Genomic DNA, 27319 nt, shown 5'->3' on the forward strand with positions numbered 1-27319 from the left:
TATGTCAAAAACAAAAGCATCTACAGGCCGTAAATGTAACTTCCTTCAAGACAGGAGAATTCCCACATAGGTCCTCTCATTCCAAAATGGAAGGAAGGGAGTAAGGCTGGATTTCCAATAGACTGAAGCAAAATAAAGACTGGGTGTGTGCTGGTGGAAGGGCCTATCTTCAATCCTATATCCTGTCAAGTCATATTTATTATCGCTGGTTAGTTTGTTTCTGTGGCTTTGGTTCCTGTTGCTGACTTCACCCTCTTTTTAAAAATTAATTATTTAACATATTTTTATATCACCCTTTCAAAATCTATTGTTACAAGCAGGGCTTACAATTTCATCAAAACAAAAAGCGATCACAAAAGAGGAGATATGGAGAAAAGAAAGTCACACCAATACACAAAACTGTAGCAGCTCTGCTGTAACAAAACTGAACAGTCAATGTCTCTGGATGGGGGGGGGGCTGCACTGCCCCCAGTGGAATTTTTCAGGGGCTGTGCAGGTGGGTGGTGCTATTGGGTGGGACCAAAATACAGACAATATACAATACAGACACGCCTTCGCACATGTACAAGATTGCTTGGGTGAAGGAGAGCTTTAATTTTCACATCCTACAATTACAGTTTCAGGAGGGGAGAGATGAAGAGTTGCAAAAGAGATTGACAAAGTGCAACCCTTCCGGATGTGTTGGGACTGCAGCGCTCAACATTCTTCACCACTCCCTATGCTGGCTAGGGATTACCTGCACACATACCTCACCAACAACAACAACCTTGACAGAAGAATAAAGAGAAAATGGCCTGGCAAATTAGAATCGGTGGGGACAGATAATAATGAGCTCAGGAATATTTAATTATTTGGGGGGGGGACTACCCTTGGATAAGCAGCAGGAGAAAAGTTTTCTGTAGCCCAAGCAGGCATTCCCATACCTGACAAACAGCAAAGTATTCATAGCTCAAGGGTGTATGTTTATTCTATAGACATTTTCAAGCTTGGTGCTCAGAAGTGGAGCAGCAAAAAAAGAGGCTGATTGCCTTAGGTCAGGGGAGAAAGAGCCACTGTGTTCAGTGCTAATCAATGGCAGCATCATGAGGCTCTGAAATGGATGCAGGAAGGGAAAACTCAGTATTTTTCTCTTTATACAGAAGGCAAAGAAAAGGAGAATTTATGCCACTGCATCAGCAACAATGAGAACCTGTAGACTAGATGTTTTGTTTCTTCAGTTGGCTCTAGAAGAGTCAGGGATTGGCAAGGATGTAACAATGCCTGAAACACACACTTATGTATGCATTAAGAGGTCAGTGAAAAGAGAGGGTTGTGCTGCCTACATGTGGCAGGTGGAAAGAGACAGAAAGGAGAGACTGAAAACTGGACTGTGTTGTAGCATACTTCTATAACCACCTATTTTCTTTGTTAACATACCCCACCACAACACAGGGACAACACTCTCAGGAGTTTTAAAGTTTGTCCTGTTGTCTGCAGTGTCTTTTCTAAATTTGCCTCATCTTATAAATGAAGGAATGAAAAAAAATTCTCAGGTGCAGTCTCAGTTTGGATTAATGACTGAACCAAGGTATATAACATATTTAACAATTTCGATTTTTTTCATTGTCAACACTGAAGTTGTGTAACTGTTCTATACTCATGATTTTTATCTTCTTAGTGTTCAACTGCAGTCCTGCTTTTGAACTTTCTTCAAGAGTAGTCATTGTTGCTTTCTACCAGTAATACAATGTATTTCTTCAATTACAGATGGTTCTTCCACCAATTTTCAATCTTCCTTCACCTGAATGTAATCCAGATTTCCGTATGATCTGCATACAGATTTAACAGATGGCGGTAAAATACACCCTTCTTTGGAACCTTTGCTTATGACAAAGCATTCTGTTTGGCTACATTCTGTACTAACAGTAGCTTCTTGTTTACAATACAAGTTATGCATGAGGACATCCAAATCCTGAAGCACACACATTTCTTTCTGAACAACTCATAGCATCTCATGATCCACATAGTCAAAGACTTTGCTGTAGCTGGTAAGACTTAGGCTGATTTTCTTCTGGAATTATTTGGCACACCCCAATAGCCAGCATGTATTTGTGACATGATTCCAAATGCACCCTCCCTTTTTGGAATCCAGCTTGAACAACAAGTATTTCTCACTCCATATAGAGTAAAAGTCTTTGTTGTAGTACATTGAATATAACTTTGCTTGTATGGGACTATAATTACAGAAATCCTTGGCATTTAAATATGGTATGAATTACCTGAGCATGATCACTTTTTTAAACTCCATAACCTTTGGTTGCTCTGGGTTTTTTGGGCTCTTTGGCCATGTTCTGAAGGTTGTTCTTCGTAACGTTCCACCAGTCTTTGTGGCCGGCATCTTCAGAGGATTGTTGCTGTCCTCTGAAGATGCCGGCCACAGAGACTGGCAAAACGTTAGGAAGAACAACATTCAGAACACGGCCAAAGAGCCCGAAAAACCCAGAACAACCATTAGATCCCAGCCGTGAAAGCCTTCGCGAATATATTGAACGCCTCTATAGGAAGGAAACAGTCAGACAGACATGGAGACTGGAAACACTCTGAAGCAAAAGAGCACACCTACTATGTTCCTTAACATTTCTACTACGCTGCAGAGACACAAAAACAACCAGAGCACAGGTTGCTGTCCTCTGAAGATGCCGGCCACAGAGACTGGCGAAACGTTAGGAAGAACAATCTTCAGAATATGGCCAAAGAACCCGAAAAACCCAGAACAACCATTAGATCCCGACCATGAAAGCCTTCGCGAATCCATAACCTTTATTTAATTGTTGTATTTTCTGTCATTTTCTGCCACCACCCCAAGTTTGGTCTGTGTTTATGTACAATACAATCTACAAGTAGCATTTGTTCCAGATATTTGTTCCATGGGACAGATACTCTTACTTTGCAATGCTTCTTCTGTGGAGATGAGATTTATGTACTTGCAACTGTACATAAAAATGAACCCAAGCTATATGCTTATAAAATCTGCTAAAATTTTAAACTGCTTTGATTTTATTAATTCAGTTTTGTGTTAAGATGTGTTTATTGTAGAAATTATTTGTACTGTAAGTGAATTAGCTTTTAAAGTTGGTTAGCAGAAAATACCGTGTGACTATGAAGCTCTGGCACAATTCAGTGATCTCTGAAGAGCAGACATAGACAAGGTGGAACAGGAGATGGGAGAAAGTGAACAGAAACGTATGCCAAACAAACTAAACAACAACATTTAATAGAATTTAGGTATTTCAACTGTATCCCAAGTTGCACTACAGGAATAACAAGCCTATTTCTCTAAATAAAATACTTGTAAGGACAGTTGTAAGAAAGAAATATTTATTTACTAATATTTATAGCTTATTCTTTCTCCAAGGTGCTAGAGATGGCTGCCTGAATCCAAATTCTAGTCCCAAGTAAAATACGCCCAACAATAAAAATTCCATCATGTGCCCTAAATTCAGTGAGATTTCTGTGTACATGGCTCTCTTCTTCCTCCTGAACAAGTTTTAAAACTTTCAAGCAAAATTTGAAGCATCACTCACCTTAGTTATAGATGTAAACACCTTTTCAAGAATTGCATTGGGCTGAGCTCTGCGAGGTCCACTGTCTTGAATGTCAAGAAATACAGCACATGGTTTGGCAATAAATCTGGAAAACCAATCCCAAAGAAATAATGTATGCACACAGTGGTCATAAAGTGAAAGCCTAGTATATCTGTAACATACACAGCAACCTCAATTAAATTTCTAATGCAATACTAACAGTCACATGCATAAGCATTCATCCATATAAAGAGTCTAATTAGATTCCGCTGGGCCAAGTCACAAAAAGAGCCTAAAGACTTGAAACGTGGTGTTTTATCATCTACTTCAACAGATCTAAAATTATTCCAAATTCCAAACTGGCAAGATAAAAATTGGTAGAGGTATGCAGTAAAAAAGTGCTCAAAATCAAACCCCCCCCCTCTTAACAACCTATTTTCAAAAAGGACACTAATAGTTTTTCTTCAAACTTTGATGCAAATTGCAGATTTACTTTACTCAAACTTGTCAAGAAAGGCAGTATCTTATTGGTTTGGTGATGTCCTTGACAGTGTATCAAAAGCAATTTAGATTTCCAGCCCCACTAAATCCTGAGGTGGCAACTGCTAATGTTATTTCAGTTTTGTTCTGAAGCTATAATGTTGTTACTACTCTAACGTTTTCAGAGGGAATGTATGTATGTCAGTAAAGGAATCCAGAGGATCTATGGGCAAAGCCTCTTCCTTCACTTAGAAAATAGACTACACATTACAACATGGATTTGATTCTAGTATGGGTGCCCACCCCAACAGAATCTCTCTTTTTTTCCAGTGATTTTCAGAGATAGCAGGAGATTTTAGAAAGGAAAGAGACTACAAAGAAATTTAAGGTTTAAGTAAGAGAAGTTAGGAAGAGAATATGAAGATCAGGAAGGAAGTGAACAAAGTACCCTGAAATTGTACTCAGAAGGAAGATTTTCTCAATAGAGTTGGATAGTCTATTCATGTACCAGTTACTGACTTCTTTGTGCTTTATTTAGTATTTGTGTGTGTGTGTGTGTGTGTGTGTGTGTGTGCGTGCACGCGTGTGTGTGTACACATTCGTATGCATATTTTTTTTCCTTCTCTGCAATAATGAATTTTCTTTCCAAAATTCAAGTAAATTCAGTGGCCAGAAAACTATCTGTGTAAGATCAGAATTAAGGCTCTCTCATGTTTGCTCAAACGCCACAAATATACAATGTGTACCGTATTTGCCGGCATACAAGACGACTTTTTGGGCCCAAAAAGATGCCTCCAAGTGGGGGGGGGTGTCTTGTACGCCAGGTGCACTTCATTTGGGCTTGCTCGCCCGACATCCGCCCGTTTCCCTTTTCCTCCTCTTCCTCCTCCTCCTCCTGCCGCCTCCCCAGCCTCTTGCCCTCTTCCTTGCCCTCGGCCAGAGCCCGCCGCCCCATGCATGCTGAGCCAGCGGCGAGCTCGCTCGCCTGCCACCCACCGTTTCCCCTCTCCTTCTTCCTCCTCCTCCTCCTGCTGCCCCCCTCAGCCTCTTGCCCTCTTCTCTGCCCTCCCGCTGCTGAGCCAGCGTGCTCACTCACCCGCCACCCCCCGTTTCCCCTCTTCCTCCTCCTCCTCCTCCTCCTCCTCCTGCCTCTGCCCGCCCAGGCTCTTCCTGTTGGGGGGGGGTCATCTTATACGGCCGGTCGCCTTGTAGACCGGCAAATACGGTAAATTAATTGGTCAAATAGCCAGACATTATTCACCAGAACAAAGACGACAGTATAATAAATCTCTCACAATCTGTAAAATAACAAAAATGGACCATGTACTGTACTTGTATGACACGTGCACTTATAATTAAACGATGATGAGAATAGTAAGATGGAAGTTAAAATGTATGCCTTGATGTGCTCCATTGTTTGTAATATGCACTGTTGCAAATCAGTTGCATCAATAATAAGGAAAGAGACCAAGGTTCTCATGTTGGCTTCATATCAGGCTAAGCATTTCTTAAACCTTTTAATAATTTTTTCAAAGTTGATCAAATCATTGCGAAGATGGGTGATCCGCAGGTTGATGAGCTTCTATAGCAGCTAAACATACCTTCAAGAAACAACCCATTTGCTTCAGGTTATGAAGAACTCTAAGAATAGTGTATAATGAAGCTGGGTTGCTACTTTACTAAATAGAAGATATATATTCCATGAACTTGTTCCATTTATAGGCCAATAATATTTTAGTACAGTGGTGCCTCGTATAATGAGTGCACCGTTTAACGACGAATCCGCATATCGATGTGGATCTTGCGATCGCAAAAGCGATCGCATACCGATGGCCCCTATGGGGAAAAATCGCTTTGCGATTTTTCCCCATAGGCACCATTTCCCCCCAGCTGGGCGGTGCTTGCCTCCGAGCGCCAGTGGTGGACGCTTCCCTGGAGGTTACTCTGAAGGCAGCACCACCCATCTGGGCGGTGCTGCCTTCAAAGCAACCTCCAGGGAAGCGTCCACCGCCGGCGCTCGGTAGGGCTTGCCTCCGAGCCCCAGGGTGGACGCTGAGGTTGCTCTGAAGGCAGCGCCGCCCATCCGGGCGGTGCTGCCTTCAAAGCAACCTCCAGGGAAGCGTCTACCGCCGGCGCTCGGTAGGGCTTGCCTCCGAGCCCCGGGGTGGACGCTGAGGTTGCTCTGAAGGCAGCACTGCCCATCTGGGCGGTGCTGCCTTCAAAGCAACCTCCAGGGAAGCGTCCACCGCCGGTGCTCGGAGGCAAGCCCCGCAGCTAGGCGGGGCTTGCTTCCAAGTGCCGCCGGTGGAGGCTGAGGTTGCTCTGAAGGCAGCGCAGCCCAGCTGGGAGGCGCAGCCTTCAGAGCAACCTCCGGGAAAGCGTCCACCGCCGGTGCTCGGAGGCAAGCCCTGCCCAGCTGGGGGGAGAAGGCGGCGAAGGTTCAGGGCGCCCACGGTGGAGACTTCACCGGAGGTTGCTCTGACTTCAGAGCAACCTCCAGGGAAGCGTCCACCACGGGGGCTCTGAACCTTCTCCCCCCAGCTGAGCGGCGCAACCTGCGGGGAGGCGTCCACAGCCGAAGCAAGTGCCGCCCAGCTGGGGGAAAATCGCCGCCCGCAGCATTTTCGCGCCTCGCTTATCGAGGCGGCAAAAATGGCGGCCAGATCGGGATTCTTCGCTTACCGGTGAGTTTTCCCCCAATAGGAACGCATTAAACAGAGTTTAATGCGTTCCTATGGGTTTTCCCCTCCCGCATAGCGAAGAATCCGGATAGCGACTGTGACAAACCCAGACCTACTGGGATATGCCACACGTTAACTAAGCTGCCACCAACCATTCCCTGTAAGAAGTCACACAGACCAGGGATGCATTTTTAACCAATAAAAGAATAAGGTTTATTTAAAACAACACACAGGGAAAATAAAATGATCAGGTGAATAAGATATAGTAACGTGGCTTAGTCTCATTCATACATGCATACAGTTTGGTTCACACAGAACCCTTAACTTGAAGCACAGACCCTGAACCTATCAGTTCTGGCTAACCATACAGACACCTGAACCTATCAGGTTGGTACTGACACACAGTAGTACCCTGTCTGACACACAGACTCCCACACCAGCTTCTTCTTCCCAGCTGCTGCTTCTTCACATCCCAGCGTCTCCTCACACGCTTCACATATATATACAGTACAGCCTCTCCTCCTGATGTCCCGCCTTCCACTCCCCATAGGATGGAACTTTCCCTCCAAACCCATGACAGACAGGTAACATCAGTGCTGTATGTAACACCTCCCCTCTTTATAAGTTGTTTTGTAGGGGGAAAGCTAAGGTGCTTTTCACCAAAAAAACAACCTGGATAAAACACACAACAACAGTTATACATACAATATCATACTTACTTATACTTACACTCTAAGTTAACCATATCAATTAGGCATTTAAACATTTACCATATACATTACATCAATTTACCTTTATTCATACAAACCAAGTTCAAAAAACAGGTACATTTAACTTTTTGTCATCAATATATATACATAGTCCATGTTTCTTTCGCCGTCTTCATTCTTCAGGTCTTCTTGACAAGGCGTCAGCAACACAGTTCACTGACCCTCTGACCACCTTCACTTCAAAGTCATAGTCTTGTAAGTTTAAAGCCCACCTCATAAGTTTGCTATTGTGGGTTTTCATTGTCTTTAGCCATTGCAGTGGTGAATGGTCAGTGCACAGAACAAAATGTCTTCCCCAGATGTAAGGCTTGGCCTTCTGGATCGCGTAGACTATGGCCAGGCACTCCTTTTCCACGGTTGCCAAATGTCTCTCACCTTTCTGGAGTTTCCTACTCAGGTAGGACACTGGATGCTGGTCACCATTCTCATCCTCCTGGCAAAGAACTGCTCCTACCCCGCTGTTAGACGCATCGGTGTAGATGATGAACTCCCTGTCGAAGTCTGGAGCACGCAGCACAGGATAGTTGATGAGCGCCTGCTTCAACCTCTGGAACGCCTCCTCACAGTCGCTGGTCCACGGGATGCGGTCATCAGCCTTCTTCCTCGTCAGATCGGTCAGCGGAGCCGCAATCTCGCTAAACCTCGGGATGAACTTTCTGTAGTAGCCCACCAACCCAAGAAATGATTTGACTTTTTTCTTGGTGTTGGGTCTGGGCCAATCACGAACAGCTTCTATTTTGGCCTCCAGGGGTTTTATCACTCCTCCCCCTACCATGTGACCCAAGTATTTTATTTCTGGGCTACCCAGCTGACACTTGCTGGCCTTTAATGTTAGCCCTGCTGCACTTAACCTCTGCAGCACTAATTCCAGGTGTATCAGGTGATCTTCCCAGGTATTACTGAAGATCCCTATGTCGTCAATGTAGGCCACTGTAAAGTCACTGAGCCCTGCCAAGGTCTGGTCCATCAGCCTTTGGAATGTGGCTGGTGCATTTCTGAGACCAAAGCTCAGGACTCGAAACTCATAGAGACCAAAAGGGCTGCAAAAGGCAGTCTTTTCTTGATCCCTGGGATCAATTCTTAATTGCCAATATCCCTTTACCAGGTCCAATGATGAGATGAACCGACAACCCCCTATGGTTTCAATCAGGTTGTCTAGCCTGGGCATTGGGTAGGCATCAGGAGTGGTTACACGGTTTAATTTCCTGTAATCGACACAAAACCTAATGCTCCCATCAGGCTTGTCCACAAGGACTATCGGAGAGGACCAAGGACTAGAAGAGGGGACGATTATGTTCTCCCTAAGCATCTCGTCCAGCTCCTTCCGCACCTTGTCCCTATAGGGTCCCGTTACTCGGTATGGGGATACTGCCTGCGGGGGTGCATCCCCTGTGTGGATCCGATGCATCACTCCCTTCACTATCCCCGGCTTGTTGGAAAACACCTGTTGATATTTACTAAGCAGCATTTTTAGTTCTTGCTGCTGGTCTTGGGTGAGTGCAGGACTGATCTTTACCTCCTCTGGGTTATATTTTACTTCCCCTCTACCCTCCCAGAAGAGTAATTCAGCTTCCTCACTCTCAGCTGCTTTTATCGCAAATAAAACCCTCTGTTCCCCTCTGTAGTAGGGTTTTAGGGCATTCACATGAACCACCCTCCTTGCTTGGTTCTCCTCCTGCTCTATAAGGTAGTTCAGGTCTGACATCTTGGAAATGACCCTATATGGTCCTGCCCATTTGAGCTGCAGTTTATTCTCTCTGCAGGGCCTAAGCCAAAGCACTTCCTCCCCTGGGTCAAAGTGCCTCTCTCTAGCTTTGTGGTCATACCATGTTTTCTGTCTGACCTTCTGAGCTTGCAGGTTTTCTGCTGCCAGCTCTAGATTTCTCTTTAGGTCATTCATCAAGGTGTCTATGTATGTCACAACGTCTTGTGGGTCATCCTGGGTGATCTGCTCCCAATTTTGTTTGATCAAATCAAGGGGCCCTTTCACCCTTCTCCCAAATAAAAGTTCAAATGGACTGAACCCGGTACTGGCTTGTGGCACTGATCGATAAGCAAACAAAAGGGATTGCAGCTTCTGGTCCCAATTGTTTGGATTCTCTGCCAAGTAAGCCCTAATCATGCGCATTAGAGTCCCATTGAACTTCTCAGTTAACCCATTACTTTCAGGATGATAGGCAGTGGTTTCCTTGTGCTTAATTCCACAGATTTGCCATAAGCGTTTCATGAGCTTTGATGTGAACGATGCGCCCAAATCTGTGATTATTTCTGAGGCAAATCCCATCCTGGACATATACCCCACCAAGGCATCTGCCACTGTGTTAGTTTCAATGTTAGTCAAGGGTATGGCTTCAGGGTACCTCGTGGCATGGTCCACAATGGTGAGAATGAACCTGTTCTCCCTCTTTGTGGCCTTGGGCAAAGGTCCCACAATATCCACCCCTATGCATTTGAACGGAGTGTCAATCACAGGCAAAGGGCACAACTTTGCTTTGGTCCTGTCGCGGCTATTCCCCTGCCTTTGACACACATCACATTGTTTACAGAACTCCCTGATCTGCTTCCCTATGTCAGGCCAGTAAAAATTCTGTGTGATTCTCTGCTGTTTTGTTCACCCCTAAGTGTGCAGCAAACATGTCAGAGTGCCCCCTTTGTAAGATCATGGGGCGATACTTTTCAGGTACCACCAGCTGACTTCTGATCCCATCTTCCCCTTTTGAGATATTCCTCAGGGTCTCTCTATATAAAATCCCCTTTTTCTCCAGAAATCTCACTGGGGTTTCAGGTGTTAGCTGGGCGTCAGTCACCTGTTCAAAACACTTTTGGAGAGTGGCGTCTGCCTTTTGCTCTTGTCCAAATCTGCTGTCTGTGGTTAAGGTTTCCACCACAGCTTCTGAACTCCCCTCTGCTTCCGTCTCTGGCTCATCATTACCCCCTTGAACTGTCCCCGTGGTGGCTTGTGAACGTGTAATCACTAGCACCCGTTTCACATGTTCAGCCAGGTCATTTCCCACGAGCACGGCTGCTGGCAGAGTCGATGAAATTGCTAGCCGCCAAACTCCCCTCCAGCCTTGAAAGTTCACAGGTACCTCCGCTACTGGCAGTGAGATCGCCTGCCCCTCAATCCCTGCCACCTTCATGCTCTCATTTGGGATTACATATTCCCTAGGAATAATATCTGGATGGCACAGGGTCACCTGAGAACAAGTGTCCCGCAGCCCCCGATACTGATGGCCAAGTATTCCTACGTCCACCCCTGCTGTCTCAAACAACTGAGAATCTGTTCTCACCAGTAGGCAGCGCCTGACCTCTACAAGAGGACCATTTTCCTCAGCCTGATCAGCAGATGTAGCTGTTCCAGATTGAGTAGCCATGGCAACAGGCTCCCTCAGTGACAATGAGCCTTGCTCTTTCTGGACACAGAACACAGCTTTTGGCTTGGTTCCACTCGAATCCTGAGGCACAATTCCTTTTAGCTGCTTTAATTTCTCACACTCTGAGATTAGATGGCCCTTTCCCTGACAGAAATAACATTTTCTGGTGTATTTTGAGTCTTTCTCATCTTGTTTTGGTTTTCCCTCCAAAATCTGAGGTCTTGGTTTCATGTCTGAGGGCTTCCCTTCACCATGGGCCCCTCCCCCTTGCTGGCTTTTCCCTGGTCCCTGAGAGTACTTGCTGTAGGTTTCTTTGGGTTTTCCTACAGATTTCTCCTCACCTAAGGGCTTTCTTATCTGGTAAATAAAATCTGCGATCTCTGCTGCTTCGGCCACAGATCTAGGTTTCCTTTCCCTCACCTGGAATTTCAGTTCCCCATGCAGGACTGAATAGAACTGTTCCAGTGCTATCAAGTCTTTAAGCTGCTGGTAGGTCTCTGTCCCCTCCTGAGATAGCCATTTCTCTAGCAGCCTCACCAATTGAGCCCCCACTTGGGTAAAAGTCTGCTCTGGTTTCTTTGTGAGGGACCTGAATCTTTGCCTCAGCTGTTCCGCATTTATCCCATGTCTTGCAAACACCAGTTTTTTAAACTCTGCAAAATCTCTCATCAGTTCCTGTGGCATCTCTGAATAAACCTCAGCCAGGCTACCACTGATTAAAGATCGCATGATGGTCATCTTCTCAGTTTCCCTTACTGAGAAGTCCACAAACGCTCTTTCCACTAAGGAAAAGAACACCTCAGGACAATCTCCCTTGTGGTACACAGGGAATTTCTTCAGGTCAGCTTTAGACAACTGGCCTCCCTCAGAATCCCTATTGTTATTATTGTTCTGGTTCATCATTTCCAATTTTCTTAATTCAAACGCCATTTTCTCTCTCTCCAATCTTTCTGCTCTTTCCATTCTCTCTATTTCAAATTGCCTTTGTTTCTCTCTTTCCTCCATTCTTTCTCTCTCTAATCTTTCCTCCATTTCCCTCACCCTCAGTTCATGCTGTTGGGCTAGGAGCAATTTTCTGAGTTCTGGGTTCTGCTCTCCTGTGCTGTCACCCTGCACTGAGCCAAATTCATCCTCAGAACCTTGGTCAACCTGGGGGTCTTTCACTTCACCCATTTCTGCCATTTGGCTTCGAGTCAAGGGCATAATCCCCCCCCCCAGAACAGGCTGCTTTAAAAAGTCAAGCCTCAAAATAAAATGACCACCTTTTTTTTTTCTTTTGCCTCAGAACCAGCTTTCTCTATAGATTGCTGCTGTCCTTCAGCACTACTTGCAACAGTTGCGAGCTAGAGTCTACCCCCCTCTGCTGGGCCTCTCAGCAGACAAGCTAGCTCACTGCTATTTTACAGTTTTGCCTCAGCTTTTTCCCGCCAAAACAGGCTGCCTCAGAGCTCCCTAATCTAGCCCCCAATCTGAGGTTACACGTTCTTCCACTAGTGCACCCCCCCGTGAGGCACACCTAGAAGATTACCTACGCGCTCTCAGATTGTCCCTGACTAGACCCCCCTTGCTCTGGGCACACTTGCCAAGGCTTTGCTGGACCGCTGGACAACTGGACCAGTCGTATCCCACACGCTGGACACCAATCAATGTGACAAACCCAGACCTACTGGGATATGCCACACGTTAACTAAGCTGCCACCAACCATTCCCTGTAAGAAGTCACACAGACCAGGGATGCATTTTTAACCAATAAAAGAATAAGGTTTATTTAAAACAACACACAGGGAAAATAAAATGATCAGGTGAATAAGATATAGTAACGTGGCTTAGTCTCATTCATACATGCATACAGTTTGGTTCACACAGAACCCTTAACTTGAAGCACAGACCCTGAACCTATCAGTTCTGGCTAACCATACAGACACCTGAACCTATCAGGTTGGTACTGACACACAGTAGTACCCTGTCTGACACACAGACTCCCACACCAGCTTCTTCTTCCCAGCTGCTGCTTCTTCACATCCCAGCGTCTCCTCACACGCTTCACATATATATACAGTACAGCCCCTCCTCCTGATGTCCCGCCTTCCACTCCCCATAGGATGGAACTTTCCCTCCAAACCCATGACAGACAGGTAACATCAGTGCTGTATGTAACAGCGACGTTAATCCTGGAACGGATTAACGTCGCTATGCGGGGCACCACTGTAGATGGTTTTCTAGCCTGTTGTAGAATTATCTTTATTGATGAATTATCCTCCAATCAACTTGAGTTCTATATCTGAACATTTGTAAGAAAGAGGGAGAGATGGTGGGGGGTGCCATATACTCCTGAGAAGCTGACAGACAAGGCGCCTGCAGAGATGAAAGAACTAACAAACAAAAAGGTGGGAATATTATTTCAAACATATATGTGGAAAGCCTGATAAACGAGGGTCAGCTAGGGGGAGTCATTTTTGGCGGGAAAGCAAGAGGTTATTAAAAAAACTGGGGGAGTCAGTCTCTGAGAAATGCTGGGTGTCAGAGAAAGTGAAGGAGAGAGAAACCTGAGTCAAGATAGTAAAAGAAGACCCTTGGACAGGGGAATTGAGCCTCTTAAAGGTACCTAAAGCAGTAACAGCAAGGGGGGTAGCGAGAGAAATAGATATGAAAGCTCTTATTGGAGACAGCCGAAAGGGAAGCTAGAAAGAAAGAATGGGAAAGATTCAATATAGAAGCCAATAACCGGAAGAATAGAATATGTCAAACCCACTCTGGGACCAATCCTTGGAAGACTCCCAGTGCCCAGAAAGATTGAGAGTGAAAGTATGGGAGCCCAATATGGGATGGGTGCTCCACCGATAAACCCATGCTAACATTTGGAGGGGATTGCCACGCTGTGTATTTCAGATATGCTGTTACCAGCTGAATGTTTAGTTAAATCTCTTGTTAAAGATTCTGAATGTACAAATAAAGAACCATGGAACCCAGGAGATAAACTCTTAGGCTTGAGTTATGTAAAAGAAGAAAAAGAAATGTATGTTATTCCAATGAAAAACCTGTTGGACTGAGTCTGTACAAGCTAATGTGGAAGTACCAGTGAACAGAAAGGAGGGAGTGGGCTTGCACAGACCTGACAATATTGCGCTAATTTGTTGTGACATACCAAAAGGTTGTGACACACCAGTTGCTACTTGAAGAACTTTCCCAAGTATCATATTCTTGAATGCTCTTGGGAGGGAGGCTGGCCATGCCATATACTTATAGATATGGTGGTGGACAGAAGAAAGGTACATAGAATGGAACTGCTTGATATCAAGAGTTCAAACATGAATGAATGTGCCTTCTGCACCATGGCAATCTTAGGTGCAACACCAAACACGGCCATATGAGGTCCCTTCTCCAAGGTCCCAATGAGTGGGGTGATTAACAATCTTGCATAGAAGATCTTAACCATGACCTCAATGAAGCCCTCCTCATTGTTGGTATGGTAAGAGAAGACAAGTGTCACACAGGAGAAACCCTGGGTGATGACAAAGGAACATTTTGTATTGATGGACTACACAACTCACCATCAGACATGGAACCAACATTTTGGCTTTCAACCATGAGGTCTCTCAATTGCAACTGCACTTGTGGTATCAATGCTCTACCCTGTTTCTTTGATTTGTTTTGTCAATATCAGTATAAGAAGAATTTTTCCTCTTTTTATTTTGTGAGTCAGCTACAAGGTCATTTTTGTCTACAGTATTTTGAAGATGTTTTCAAATTTGACAGTTCAGTAATATCCTTCACATGAGGATGAGGTCTTGATGATTTGTCTTCTGTGCCAGAATCCATAACCTTTGGAATCTTTAGAAACTCTTGTAGTATATGTTTGACTGTGATGCTGTTAGTTGAGGAATCAGCTTTCAATTTTTCCCACAAAAAAGATTTCAGTCACAATTTCCAGTTTTTTAGAGTCAATGTATTCTCGAAGGCTTTCACAGCCGGGATCTAATGGTTGTTGTGGGTTTTTTGGGCTCTTTGGCCGTGTTCTGAAGGTTATTTTTCCTGACGTTTCACCAGTCTCTGTGGCCGGCATCTTCAGAAGTCTAGAGTAGGAACTCTGTCCATGCTCTGTGAGGGTCCTTGGGGGGGGGGTTCCTTTGTTTCTTGGGTTTTTCCCCTCCCATTTCCGATGGGGGTATTCATTGCTTTTTGGGTTTTTTCCCCATTTACAATGGGCCCTGCATGCTTCCCTTGCTTTTTCCTTTGTTTTCTTTATTATTTATTTATTTATTTATTTATTTGATTTCTATCCCGCCTATCTGGTCTTATTTGACCACTCTAGGCGGCTTCGACCACTCTAGGCGGCTGTGATGCTGTCTTTGCATTTCCGACCTTGTCCCTCTGTTCTCTGTGCATTTACAATCTGCTCCGTTTGTTTTCTGTGCATTTCGAAAGGGCCTTGCACACTTGATTGCTTTTCTCCCCCCCCCCTTCGGCCAGAAGGGATTAATTGTATTTCCAATGAGTCTTGAAGTGATTTTTTATGTATGTGTGTGATTTTTTTTCTTTGGCTGGAATGGATTAATGGAGTTTCAATGCATTCCTATTGGAAATGGTGCTTTGATTTACGGCCATTTCGACTTACATCAATCTTCTGGAACAGATTATGGTTGTAACTCAAGGCACTACTGTATAAATTTCTATTAAGGTTGAAGAGGCCATGAACTGACAGCAATGACACTGTTAGAAAGGAAAATATATGTTAATGATAACTCCTTGTTCTACTGTCTAAAAAGGAAGCAAATGATTAAAGGGAAGGGAAAATGTAAGTAAGGAAAGTTCAGGAACCCGATTTGAATTTTTTTTCAGTTTATAGGTTCTGGAGCAAACAAGGGATGTTGTTGTTGCAGTGGACAAAAAGGAGAACAGGTGGAGCATTGTGGTAGCAGCTGAGAGAAGGAAGACATGAAGCTAAAGCTCTGGAAGGGAACATCTGCAAAGATGCAGAACCCCCAAACCCTGCTGTATCAGTTATGAGCAGAGTGCTGGCACACACTGCCTGATCATTCTTGTTTGCTGTGGGAAAGGATGCACAAACCATGGAGCTCGGTTCTATAATTTATCATACTGGCCACATACAGATGCTTTCCTCTCTCTAGTCTGATTGTTTCCCAGCATACCAAAGAAAGAACAGTGGTGCCCCACTTGACGACGATAATGCATTCCAGCAAAATCACTGTACAGCGAAATCGTAGACAAGCAAAAAAACCCCAAAACATTGGAATGCATTGAAAACCGGTCAATGGGTTCCAATGGGGGAAACACCTGCTCATGCAGCGAAGATCCTCCATAGGGCAGCCATTTTCGATCCCTGTCTTGCAAAGAATCGGTCTGGAAAACAGCGGGGAGCCATTTTGCGAACCGCTGATCAGCTGTTTTTAATTGTTGTCAAGTGAAAAAACGGTTCCCGAAGCAGGGACCGAATCATCGTTAAACGAAAATCACCCATTGGAACCATCGTTTTGCATCGTAAAGCAATTTTGTCATCAAGCGGGGTCATTGTCAAGCGGGGCACCACTGAATCTACATCTTGTTTTTTATTAACTGCTCTGACTTGCTCCTGAAAAAATAGAAAAGGGAATCATTGAATCACAGAATCATGACATTGGAAGGGGCCTACTAGGCCATCAAATTTAACCCCTGCTCAGTGCAGGAATACAAATCAAAAGATATCTGCCAAATGGTTGTCTAAATTTCTCCTGAATGCCTCCCACTGTTGGAGTACTCACAACCTCTCCAGGTAATTGGTTCCATTGCCATAGTCCTCCAACAGTCAAGACGTTTTTTTCCTGATATTCAACCAAAATCTGGCCTCCAGCATTTGACAATACAAAGACACTAACCAGCTAACATGCTGTTTATACATGACAAGACTCCATTCCTTGGTATGTCATCTCACTAAAACCTACTCACAATATCTTCATAATATAATGAGGGTTAAGAATCCACAGAACTCAGATGGCACAACATTTGCTGTCTGTGAGAAGCTGACAGAACTGAGTTGAATTTAAACAGTAATCCACAATGCCAGAATACATTTAAGCAGAAAACAAGCACATATTGGCACTTTATATACTCCCCACAGCAATAAGGTAGCTGAGAGACTTTCATCATATGAATCAATTATTATAGTAATAAGAAAGCTTATTATAAACTCACCCTTTACCTCGCTAAACAATGATACCGCTAAATGAGGAATCTGCATAATGATAACTTTTTGCGTTCGCTATAGCGATTCGCAAAACAGTCATTCCAATGGGCGATTTTCACTTGACGATGATTTTGTCTGTGCTTCGCGGACCGTTTATTCGCAAGACGACGATTTCTACAGCTGATCGATGGTTTCACAAAATGGCTGCCCTATTTTTTCGGGACTTACGCTTCGCAAGACAGCCATTTTAACAGTTGATCAGCGCTTTGCAAAATGGCTTCCCTATGGGCGATCTTCGCAAAATGATGAGGTGTTTTCCCCACTGGAACGCATTAAACGGTTTTCAATGCATTCCAATGAGGAAATGGTTTTTGCATGACGATGATTTTGCTAAACAGCTATTTCTATGGGACGGATTATCATTGTTATGCGGGGCACCACTGTATAAAGAATGCTACACAATATGACAACTTGCTTTCCTCAGCTCACAACAAAGTTGGCACAATAAAATGTTCACCAGAATTACTGTAACTCCAATTTAAGTTTCTTTGGGACCAACACTGACATTAAAAGAGTTTAGGAAACATGTGCCTGATTCCATTCATTTCTGTAAGCTTTTTGAAACACTGTACTATGAACAAGCCAGGAATAATACCCAATCTGTGGGGCAGAGAAAGAAAAACATATTTCAGAAGAATCCTAGTGGAAATGAAAATTTCTTAGTACTGCCCTATGTACTGAGTTCATTTCCAGATATAGGCATCTTAAAATGAAGTTTGATTCATAAACATTCTATGCATATCCCACTGTACCTCAATGAACCTACTACGGGCAATGGTACGTTTATGCGTAGTAATAACACGTTAGCATATGCAAACACAATACAAGTGAATGGGCTAACATATATAAGTGGTGCTTAAAGTGAAAAGAAGTGGACAGAAAGTTTGCATTCCTATATCCATGGCTCATATTTTATCTGTTTCGTTTCTAAAGTCTATTGAGTCCTTCACTCATCCTAAAAAAGCCTAACCTGGACCCAAGGCTGGTTTTTAACTACCGACCAGTGGCGAACCTCCCTTATTTGGGCAAAGTGTTGAAACGGGTTGTGGCCGGGCAACTCCAGCCGCTGCTGGATGAAACGGATTTTCTAGATCCATTTCAATCGAGTTTCAGGCTGTGTTTTGGTACAGAGACTGCCTTGATTGCCCTGTACAATAACCTTTGCTGGGAGAGAGACGAGGGAGTGTGACCCTGTTGATACTCCTGGACCTCTCAGCGGCTTTCAGCACCATTGACCACGGTATCCTTTTGGATAAGCTGTCTGGGTTGGGAGTTGGGGGCGCTGCTTTACGGTGGTTCTGCTCCTTCCTAGCTGACTGTGTCCAGAGGGTGGTGCTGGGGGACAGTTGCTCTGTCCCATGGCGTTTATGTCATGGGGTTCCTCAGGGCTCGATACTGTTCCCCATGCTGTTTAACATCTACATGAAACCGCTGGGAGAGGTCATCAGGAGGTTTGGGCTGAAGAGTCAGCAATATGCTGACGGTACTCAGCTCTACCTCTCGTTTTCCACCAATCCAGGTGAGGCGGTTTCTGTGCTGAACTCGTGTCTAGACCTGATAATGGACTGGATTAGGGTTAATAAATTGAAACTCAATCCAGATAAGACGGAAGTGCTGTTAGTGGGTGCTTTGCCAGAGAGGCTGGAGGGCCATTTCCCTGCCCTGAATGGAGTTATACTCCCCCTAAGGGACAGGGTCTGCAGCCTGGGGGTGCTCCTGGACCCCAGTCTAACTCTGGAAGCCCAGGTGGACTCAGTGGCCAGAGGTGCCTTCCTTCAGGGGCTGTGGAAATTATACCAGCTACGGCCCTACCTGGACAAACGGAGTCTCATGACAGTTTACACACGCACTGGTAACATCTCGCATAGATTACTGCAATGCGCTCTATGTGGGGCTGCCTTTGAAAACGGTCCAGCAACTTCAACTGGTCCAGAATTGAGCTGCATGGCTGGTGAGTGGTGGGGCTGCTAGAGAACACATCAAGCCGATTCTGTTTAAATTACATTGACTACCATTTGCTGCCCAGGCCCAATTCAAAGTGCTTGTTTTGCCACTTAAGGCCCTAAACAGCTTGGGCCTTGGATACCTGAAGGACTGCCTCCTTCCATATGAACCTACCCGTAGTTAAGATCTAGCCAGGGGGCCGTTTTGAAAGAGCCATCCCTCAAGGAGGTAAGAGGGATGGCTTGTAGGCAAAAGGCCTTTTCAGCAGTTGCCCCCAGACTATGGAACACCCTCCCAATTGAAATTCGTCTGGCGCCAACACTGATGACATTTCAGTGTCAGGTCAAAACCTTCCTGTTCCAGAAGGCTTTTAATTGAAATAATATCAACTGTGGGCCCTTATGGCAATTTTTAGAGTATATATTTTACTTGTCTTATCTTTTTATTGTATTTTAATTGTTGTAAGCAGCCAGAGACCTTTGGGTAGTGTGGGCGGCATATAAAAAATAATAATAATAATCTGTGTCAGACAATTTATCAAGTAGACCAATATATGCACACTATACTAAAATGCTAGAATTGCATCACAGTTGTTCTACAGGAAAAACAAGAACACAGCCTCCCAGAGATCCTGCTGTAAGATAATACATTACAGTGGGGTCTCGACCTACGAACTTAATCCGTATTGGAAGGCAGTTCGTAGGTCGAAAAGTTCATACGTCGAAAATGCATTCCCCATAGGAATGCATTGAAAACCAATTAATCCGTTACCCACCCAAAGAACATCCCCCCCATACACATAAAATTACAGTAAAAATAATTTTTAAAAAACCAACTTACCTTTTTCACGTCTCATGGCGGCGGAGAAGCCCTGGAAGGCATCCGGAGGCACGACTTATGGCCTACGTATTGGAAGGGGGAGGCGGGTAAAGCACCAAACTTGAATTTGGCGCTTTCCCCGCCTCCACCTTCTGGTCCGTAGGTCGATTCTCCGGCCGCAAGTCGAAGTGGAATTTTGCAGCCGGAGAATTTCGTAAGTCGAAAAGTTCGTAAGTGGAGCCTGACGTAAGTTGAGACTCCACTGTAACTTATTTATGTATTTACAAGATTTTTTAGCTGTGCCATTACCAGTGGTCTCTCAGCGGCGTACAATATTAATACTTTAAAAACATTAAAGCATTAAAAATAGGCAATATTATAATAATATCCTATAGTAAAAATAATCATTAAAACATTAATATTAATAATTCTGCTGTTCATATGGCCAGCTCAAGAATACTATTTAATTAAAATGCTGGCTAAACAGAAAGATCTTTGCCTGGTGCCGAAACTTCTTCCTTTTCTCTAGGCTGTGTATTTGCAGGCTCAATATTCATGGATGAAATACAGGTCACCTCTTTTCATGTAAAGGAAAATCAATACAAAAAAATAGTGATGTAATTTGCTTCAAGCTAATGCATTTTAGGATTTCTTCACTGCAATCGAAGAACTGAGTAAAATGAGTACAGTTGACTAATCTTTCACTCATCATTTTTTCACAGACAAGAAAGGAGCACACCCAACAGTGTGTCTACTTCACTAAATCAGATTGCTGTGTGGGTTTAAACATATCTACTAAGCAGTACTCAGTAGTCTTTCATCAACTACAAGCTCAATTACATGATCTAATTAAGTATAGTGCACATGTTTCTCCAGCGAGAGTTCCAATATCACTGGAAGTGCACCACAATTTAAGAAGCATACTGTCAAGCTGGAATGGGTTCAGAGGAGAGCAACTAAGAATGACAGTTTATTAACTCATGCCACTCTTGGATGAAACTCATTTTCTGGAGTCATTTTAATCAGTCGTCCTTTCCTGCTTAGGATAGAAATTGCCTTGGTCACAAGGCAAGCCTTGCTAACACGAAGTCAGGGAGAATGTGACTCTCTCTATTCTCTTGGGCTTCTCAGTGTTTTTGATATATCAGTCAAGACAGTGAAATGTAAGGCATCACTTGGCAGTGGCTCTAGAGTCAATTATAATCTTGGAACTGCAAAGCTAAAAGGGACCCTATGGATCACCGAGTCCAGCCCCTGTCAAGGAGGCAATGCTCAACTCTTTGACAGCATTTTAGGCCCACGGGACTTTATTACTTCTGCCATACTGCTGAAAATCTAAGTAGCATGACTAGGAAAGATCACCCACAAATGTGAACTGAGGCAGCCCTGAAACCAGCCAGCCTTATAAGTGAGGCAGCCACATTTTTAGATGGAACACTCTGAGCAAAAATACACAGTGACAAACTATCCTTGCATCCTAAACACACTTCTGGAGAGTATGTGAAGGCCATGCCAAGGGAAGGAAAAGGTAGTCACCTTCCCCCTCCATGCAGAGTTAACTTACATAATAAGCTATGTAAAGGTTGTATTAATAGAAAACTTAATATGAATGCAAGGAATTATATGATCGGCTTTTTTTGTTTATTTGTTTGTCTCATAAAAATGTCAAAGAGAACAGGTGGATACCAGAAGGTATAAAACAAACAAAATCATTTCTCATGTAACTAGGAATTTAAAAAAATAGTATGTAACCTGTTTTCTCAAACAATTCAATTTTAAAGTTGTACTTTGACAACATCAATACAAACATTCAGGTTTAGGTACAAAGTAAGCATACAGTACAATGAAGACTCTAAACTGATATTAACTACAGGGTTCTTTAGTTTCCTTCTTGAGTTTGAAGGAGCTCATTTACAGACTATAGAATCTCAAGAACATGAACACTAAAAAGAAACAGAATTCAAGCTTTTTTGTGACTACAATTAGCCCTTCAGTTTGGGCAACTCAGCTCAGTTAAAATACCTAGTTTTTGCCTTTTTAAAAACTTCAGTGATGTTTTTGTAATAGTCACAAACAATTCAGGAAACATTCAAATTATCTGATCAACAATGGTCCAGAACAAACCTACAGGTTTGTTTTGTACTCAACCTTCTGTACTCAAAAGCATTTGTAAAAATATCACTTTACATGCTGTATATCATCCATGACTTTTATAACAATCATAAGGAGACAGCAATTACTGCAATGGACATATGGGATTTTTCTTTGAAGGTTCTGTTGAATTGGGACTTTTACTATTCCTTTTCTGCCAGTCATAACAGATGCTCCATCGCACCATTACTTTAGCAAGTTGCATGAATCCAGATTCTTTTCTTCACCTGTTGTTAACTCAGTAAACAATGCAGCATCAGGAACGGTAGTAGTTACAGTTCATAACAAAGTTTGAAATTCTGTGTAGAACTGACATCTATGAAAGTTTGATAACACTGGCAGAGGAAAATATTTAAAGATTATCTCCTGTCCCAGGCTTGTCTGATTTGTAAGGAAACTGATCATCTATCAATCCTTCTGAAACTAACTGTTAGGGACCAGGTTATCCATATTATCAGGGGAGCTGATATATAGATTACTTGGTGTGCCTGATTCTGGCTACAAAAGAAAACAAACAAGTAAAAAATAAATAAATAAGATATTGAATTTACTTAACTCAGCTCAAGCAGTATAACACTGCAGTAAAGTGATTACTAAATCATCTGGCACTTGCTTTCAAGCCTACACACAGTTACCTCTGTGGTTGTAACAGATTTGCTAAAATATGCCTGCTCAACTGGTATTCATTCAACTAAAAAACACTCAAAACCTTGGTTTGACCACCAGCAAGTAGCAGCAAAGAAACACTTAGTAACCAAATTTAAACAGTATAGGGCTAGCAATGCCAGGATGATCCCTCTGGTGTTGTAACTACAAAAACAACACTATGAAGTATTAATCTGGGGGGGGGGGGTAAAGAAAGCCTAATCACAGTTAATTCAGGCCATGAGAGCCAATAATTCTTCATACATTATTTTTAAGTGAACCATAGGATATAAACTTTACACAGAACTTCCAAGGATGTCATGTCATATTTCTGCTGATTTTTGGAAGTCTTACTTCCAAGCACTGCATGCTGCAGAGTCAGTTTAAATGTCCCCCTTGGACGCTAGTTTAGAAAATCTTCCTACCTGGCCTCCAGTGACAGAAGTTAAAAGCCTCACAGCCTAATGATAACTAGGGAAGGCTCCTGAGATAGATATGATCCCACAAGAACTGATTAAATGAGTGGCAATTGGCAACACTGTTTACTTTGCTGTGTTTTATTTTGATGTACTGTATATCTCATCATAATAATAAAATTAAAATTCTCATGAATATTCTGCTTCCTTGCAAAAGAACAGGATTTTAGCCAAAGATTACTAAATCTTGTTCTTGTCTCTAATAGATTCTTCTAAAGCAAACACTAAAGGATACCTGAAAGATTTATATTCAGTACTATGTCATCTTGAATAATTAATACCATGTCATTTATGTCTTCATTCTACATTTATGCAGAGTAATAATTTACATTTATTTGAATGTATTTACTAACTTCTTCCACTTTTATAATCTCTTCTGATATCATATTTAAAAACTTCTAAATAGGCTGTTCTTTTCAATATACTGTGTATTCCCCACACAGCTAACTCACTAATAACTAAAATGGACTACAGTACTATGAAAATTGATTCTAAGTAATATCTATTGCCTTCAAGAACTGCAGTAATCATTAAAGTGAACACAAATTCAGACTGAGTCATCTTTCTCTTCTGCATCACATAAATAATGCTGAAACATAAACCATAGTTTTATCACATTTGTGAATGCCTCTTAACTTTTCAAGTACTGTATTTTCTCCAAGTCCTTGAAACCCACTGGAAAAAGGATGTCTTGTTCTGGCTGGAAATTTCAACAATCACAGCAGAGACATGTATCAGCTGCTGGAGAATTCTCCAGCCATTCATATACCCAGAATAATTCTGGCTGGATCTTATAACCTTAATCCTTCAGATAGGAGTGAAGCTGAAGCTGCTGAATTGTCTCACTTTTTTTTTTGAAAGATCTGCAGGAACACCAGACCCAATGGCTTGACTTTGCCTACACCAAGAGTTGGCAACTTTGGTATGTCCAAAGGTCAATTTTCTCCCCCACAACCTTTGGGGACCACATAGAACAAGAGAATTCTGCAAACATAGAAAATGATACTCGAAATGGCTACAAGCTATAAGATCACTTCCAATTTTGAAAATTGGATCTTTTGGGATGTTAAAACAGTAGAGGCCAGCAGAAGCCTCAATTCACTTTTTTGTCAGAAAAAGAGGCAGCCATGGGAGACTTGGGGCCAGAAGTTTTGTGAACGGCATATGTCCCAGCCTAACCTTTTGCCTACAGCTCAGTCTCTGTCTTACAATTTTTCATGAGCTGAACGTTTCTGATAACGACTGTGAACTGCTAAGCTTGACTTTAATGCCAGACTATTTCACTTTTTGAGTCCACCCAAAAAACAAACTTGTCCATACTACAAGTTTGAGAAGGGCAGGGATAAAAATATTTCACTGTGTTTGTTAACACACTCTTGACAGTTCCTCCTCCTATTCTTCTTTTTGAATTCCAGATTTTCCTTCCTGTTGGACTAAACTGATAGCTATGTAAGGACTAGGTAAAGGTAAAGGTTCCCCTTGACAATTTTTGTCCAGTCGTGTTTGACTCTAGGGGGTGGTGCTCATCCCCGTTTCCAAGCCATAGAGCCAGCGTTTTGTCTGAAGACAATCTTCCGTGGTCACATGGCCAGTGCAACTTAGACACGGAACGCTGTTACCTTCCCACCGAGGTGGTCCCTATTTATCTACAGTGGTGCCTCGTATAACAAGCGCCCCGTTTAATGAAGAAATCGCATAGCGATGGCTTTTTTGCCATCGCTTTTGCGATCGCACTACGATCTTGCCTATGGGGAAAAATCGTAGGGGCTGGACCCACGTGTCCAGAAGGGGAGTCCTCTGTCTGCCCAACAGTCTTCTCCCTCAGGGGTTTGGCACCACTGGGACTTCTGCTTTTAGGTCTCTATCTCTCTCTCTATCCTCCCGCGATCTACGTGGGTCACCTGGCAAAGCTGGTGTTGCTGTCGCCTTGTCCTCTCTGCGCTTCTCCTTCCCCCCGCCTGGTGCTCCTCGACTCCCTGCCCAGACGTGACGCGGGAGGGAGTGCTGATGAGAGAACAGCCTTCTCGCACGTACGCGCGTGCGCACGGGGCTGCCCTCCCCCCGTCTCCCTGAGCCACACTGGGCAAGACCACAGCATCTTGCCAGAGTGGGAATCAAGAAACCCCAGGAAGCCACATTAGCCCTTGGGTAGGGGGAAAAGATTGCTCTGCTGATGGGGCCAGCCTTGCAAATGGGATGCATGCAGCTACTAGAGTGTGTGTGTGTGTGTGTACAGGGAGTGGAGGAGCACCAGATTGGGAGGAAGGAGAAGCGCAGAGGACGAGGCGACAGCAGGAGCAGCAGCCTCGCCAGGTGACCCGCGAAGAGTGAGGGAGAGACCTAAAAGCAGAAGCCCCGGTGGCGCCAAACCCCTGAGGGAGGAGACTGCAGGGCAAAGAGAGGGCCCCCCTTCTGGACGCACAGAGCCACATTTCAAATTTTTGTGGACGCCTTCTCCTTTGATGTGCAAGATGCCCCTCCTGTGCTTCAAATTGAGCTCACTGACCTGCAGTGCAACTCTGAACTCAAAGCGAAGTTCAGGGAGGTGAGTGGAAAAGCAGACAAGCTTGGGCAATTTTTGAGAGAATTGACCCCCAGCTTCCCTGAGCTTTCCCAAATGTTCAAACGGACCATGTGCCTTTTTGGGAGCACATACAGTGGTGCCTCACTAGACAGTTACCCCGCATATGAGTTTTGTCGCTAGACATTGACTTTTTGCGACTGCTATAGCGATTCGCAAAACAGTGATTCCTATGGGGGAATTTCACTGGACAATGTTTGGTCCCTGCTTCGCAAACAGATTTTTGCTAGACAACGATTTTGACAGCTCCCTCCGCGCTCACAAAACAAGTGTTTTCGGGACCTAAGCTTCGGAAGACAGCGATTTAAACAGCTGATCAGCGGTTCACAAAGCGGCTTTCCTATGGCCGATCTTCAATAGACAACGACGGTTCTTCCCCATTGGAACGCATTAAACAAGTTTCAATGCATTCCAATGGGGAAATGCTTTTCACTAGACAATGATTTTGCTAAACAGCGATTTCAGTGGAACAGATTATCATCGTCTAGCGAGGCACCACTGTACTTGTGCAAAAAGCTCTTCTCTACCTTGAACTTCAATAAGCCCACATACAGGTGCAGACTGACTGATGATCATCTTCAAGCCATACTGAGGGTCTCAACTGCTTCCTCCCTCTAGCCAAATGTGGCTCGGCTATGCAAGAGGAAGCGCTGCCAGATCTCTAGGAGCAAGGAGTAGGCAAGATAAGCCATGTTCAGAAAAACAGCTCATGTTCTTCAATGTTCCATTTATGTTCAGGACAATTCATGTTTAGAAGATTAAAGGTTAAAGATCTGTTAATGCAGACATTTGAATCTGAATACGGCAGATATAGAAGACTAAAGAAACCACATATAATCACTCAGTACATCATCATCATCATCATCATCATCATCATCATTATATTACTGATTTATTTACTTATTAATTCTTAATTTATTTATTTTTGCATCTTATTTTGTGTTAAAAAATAGATTTGAGAAGATTGGAATTTTTTAACAAAGCTTTTCTTGTGGAAAATCTTATGCGGCCCAGCCTCCAGTGGCCCCCAGGTAAAGTGAGTTTTGAGACCCCTGTCCTACATCCTCTATAAAGTTAGCCCTATGTGTAGTGTTTGCAGTAGTCAAGGCTTGTGGTCACCAAGGCATAGATGATTACTGCCAAGTTGGAGCAGCGCAGGAAAGTTTGTGTAAAGGTACTTTTTGTTGCCACCTGAGAATCCAGGGAGAGTGCTGAATCAAGGAGAATGCCCAAATGATGAACCTGACCTGTCAAGGGGAACACAATTCATTCTACAAATGGTTGAATCACAGCCCTCAAGTTTGATTTTTCTACTAACTAGCAGCATTTCTATACTTTCAGGACTTAATTTCACCCTCATCCACTCCATCCAGCATCCCGATTGCTTCCTCAGTTTAGATGACAAGGTGCAGTATGCCAAGGTGTTATCAGAATATTGGTGGCATCTCATTCCAAAGCTTTAAGTGACTTCTCACAGCAGCTTGTAGATGTTAAATACTATGAGGATAAGATAGAGCCTGAAGGGATACATCCTAATGGGAAGGAGCTGAACCACAGACTCGCAGCCACAACAGGATGTCATAATCAATCGTAT

At 43.5% G+C, this 27319-nt stretch overlaps 1 protein-coding gene across 3 annotated transcripts in view; it reads right to left on the reverse strand.

Moving 5' to 3' along the window:
* Positions 1-27319, reverse strand: part of CERS5 (ceramide synthase 5) — a 75433-nt gene that overhangs the window by 40304 nt on the left and 7810 nt on the right. For all 3 annotated transcript variants that reach the window (XR_002299768.3, XM_020784325.3, XM_078384403.1), the window contains exon 2: positions 3564-3669. Coding sequence is in view for 1 of the 3 variants with exons in the window: in XM_020784325.3 (XP_020639984.2) it covers positions 3564-3669 (106 nt within the window). In the remaining 2 variants the exon portion in view is untranslated. The remainder of the gene's footprint in view (positions 1-3563; positions 3670-27319) is intronic.

This window comes from Pogona vitticeps, chromosome 2, assembly GCF_051106095.1.
Source record: "Pogona vitticeps strain Pit_001003342236 chromosome 2, PviZW2.1, whole genome shotgun sequence".
NCBI lineage: Eukaryota > Metazoa > Chordata > Lepidosauria > Squamata > Agamidae > Pogona > Pogona vitticeps.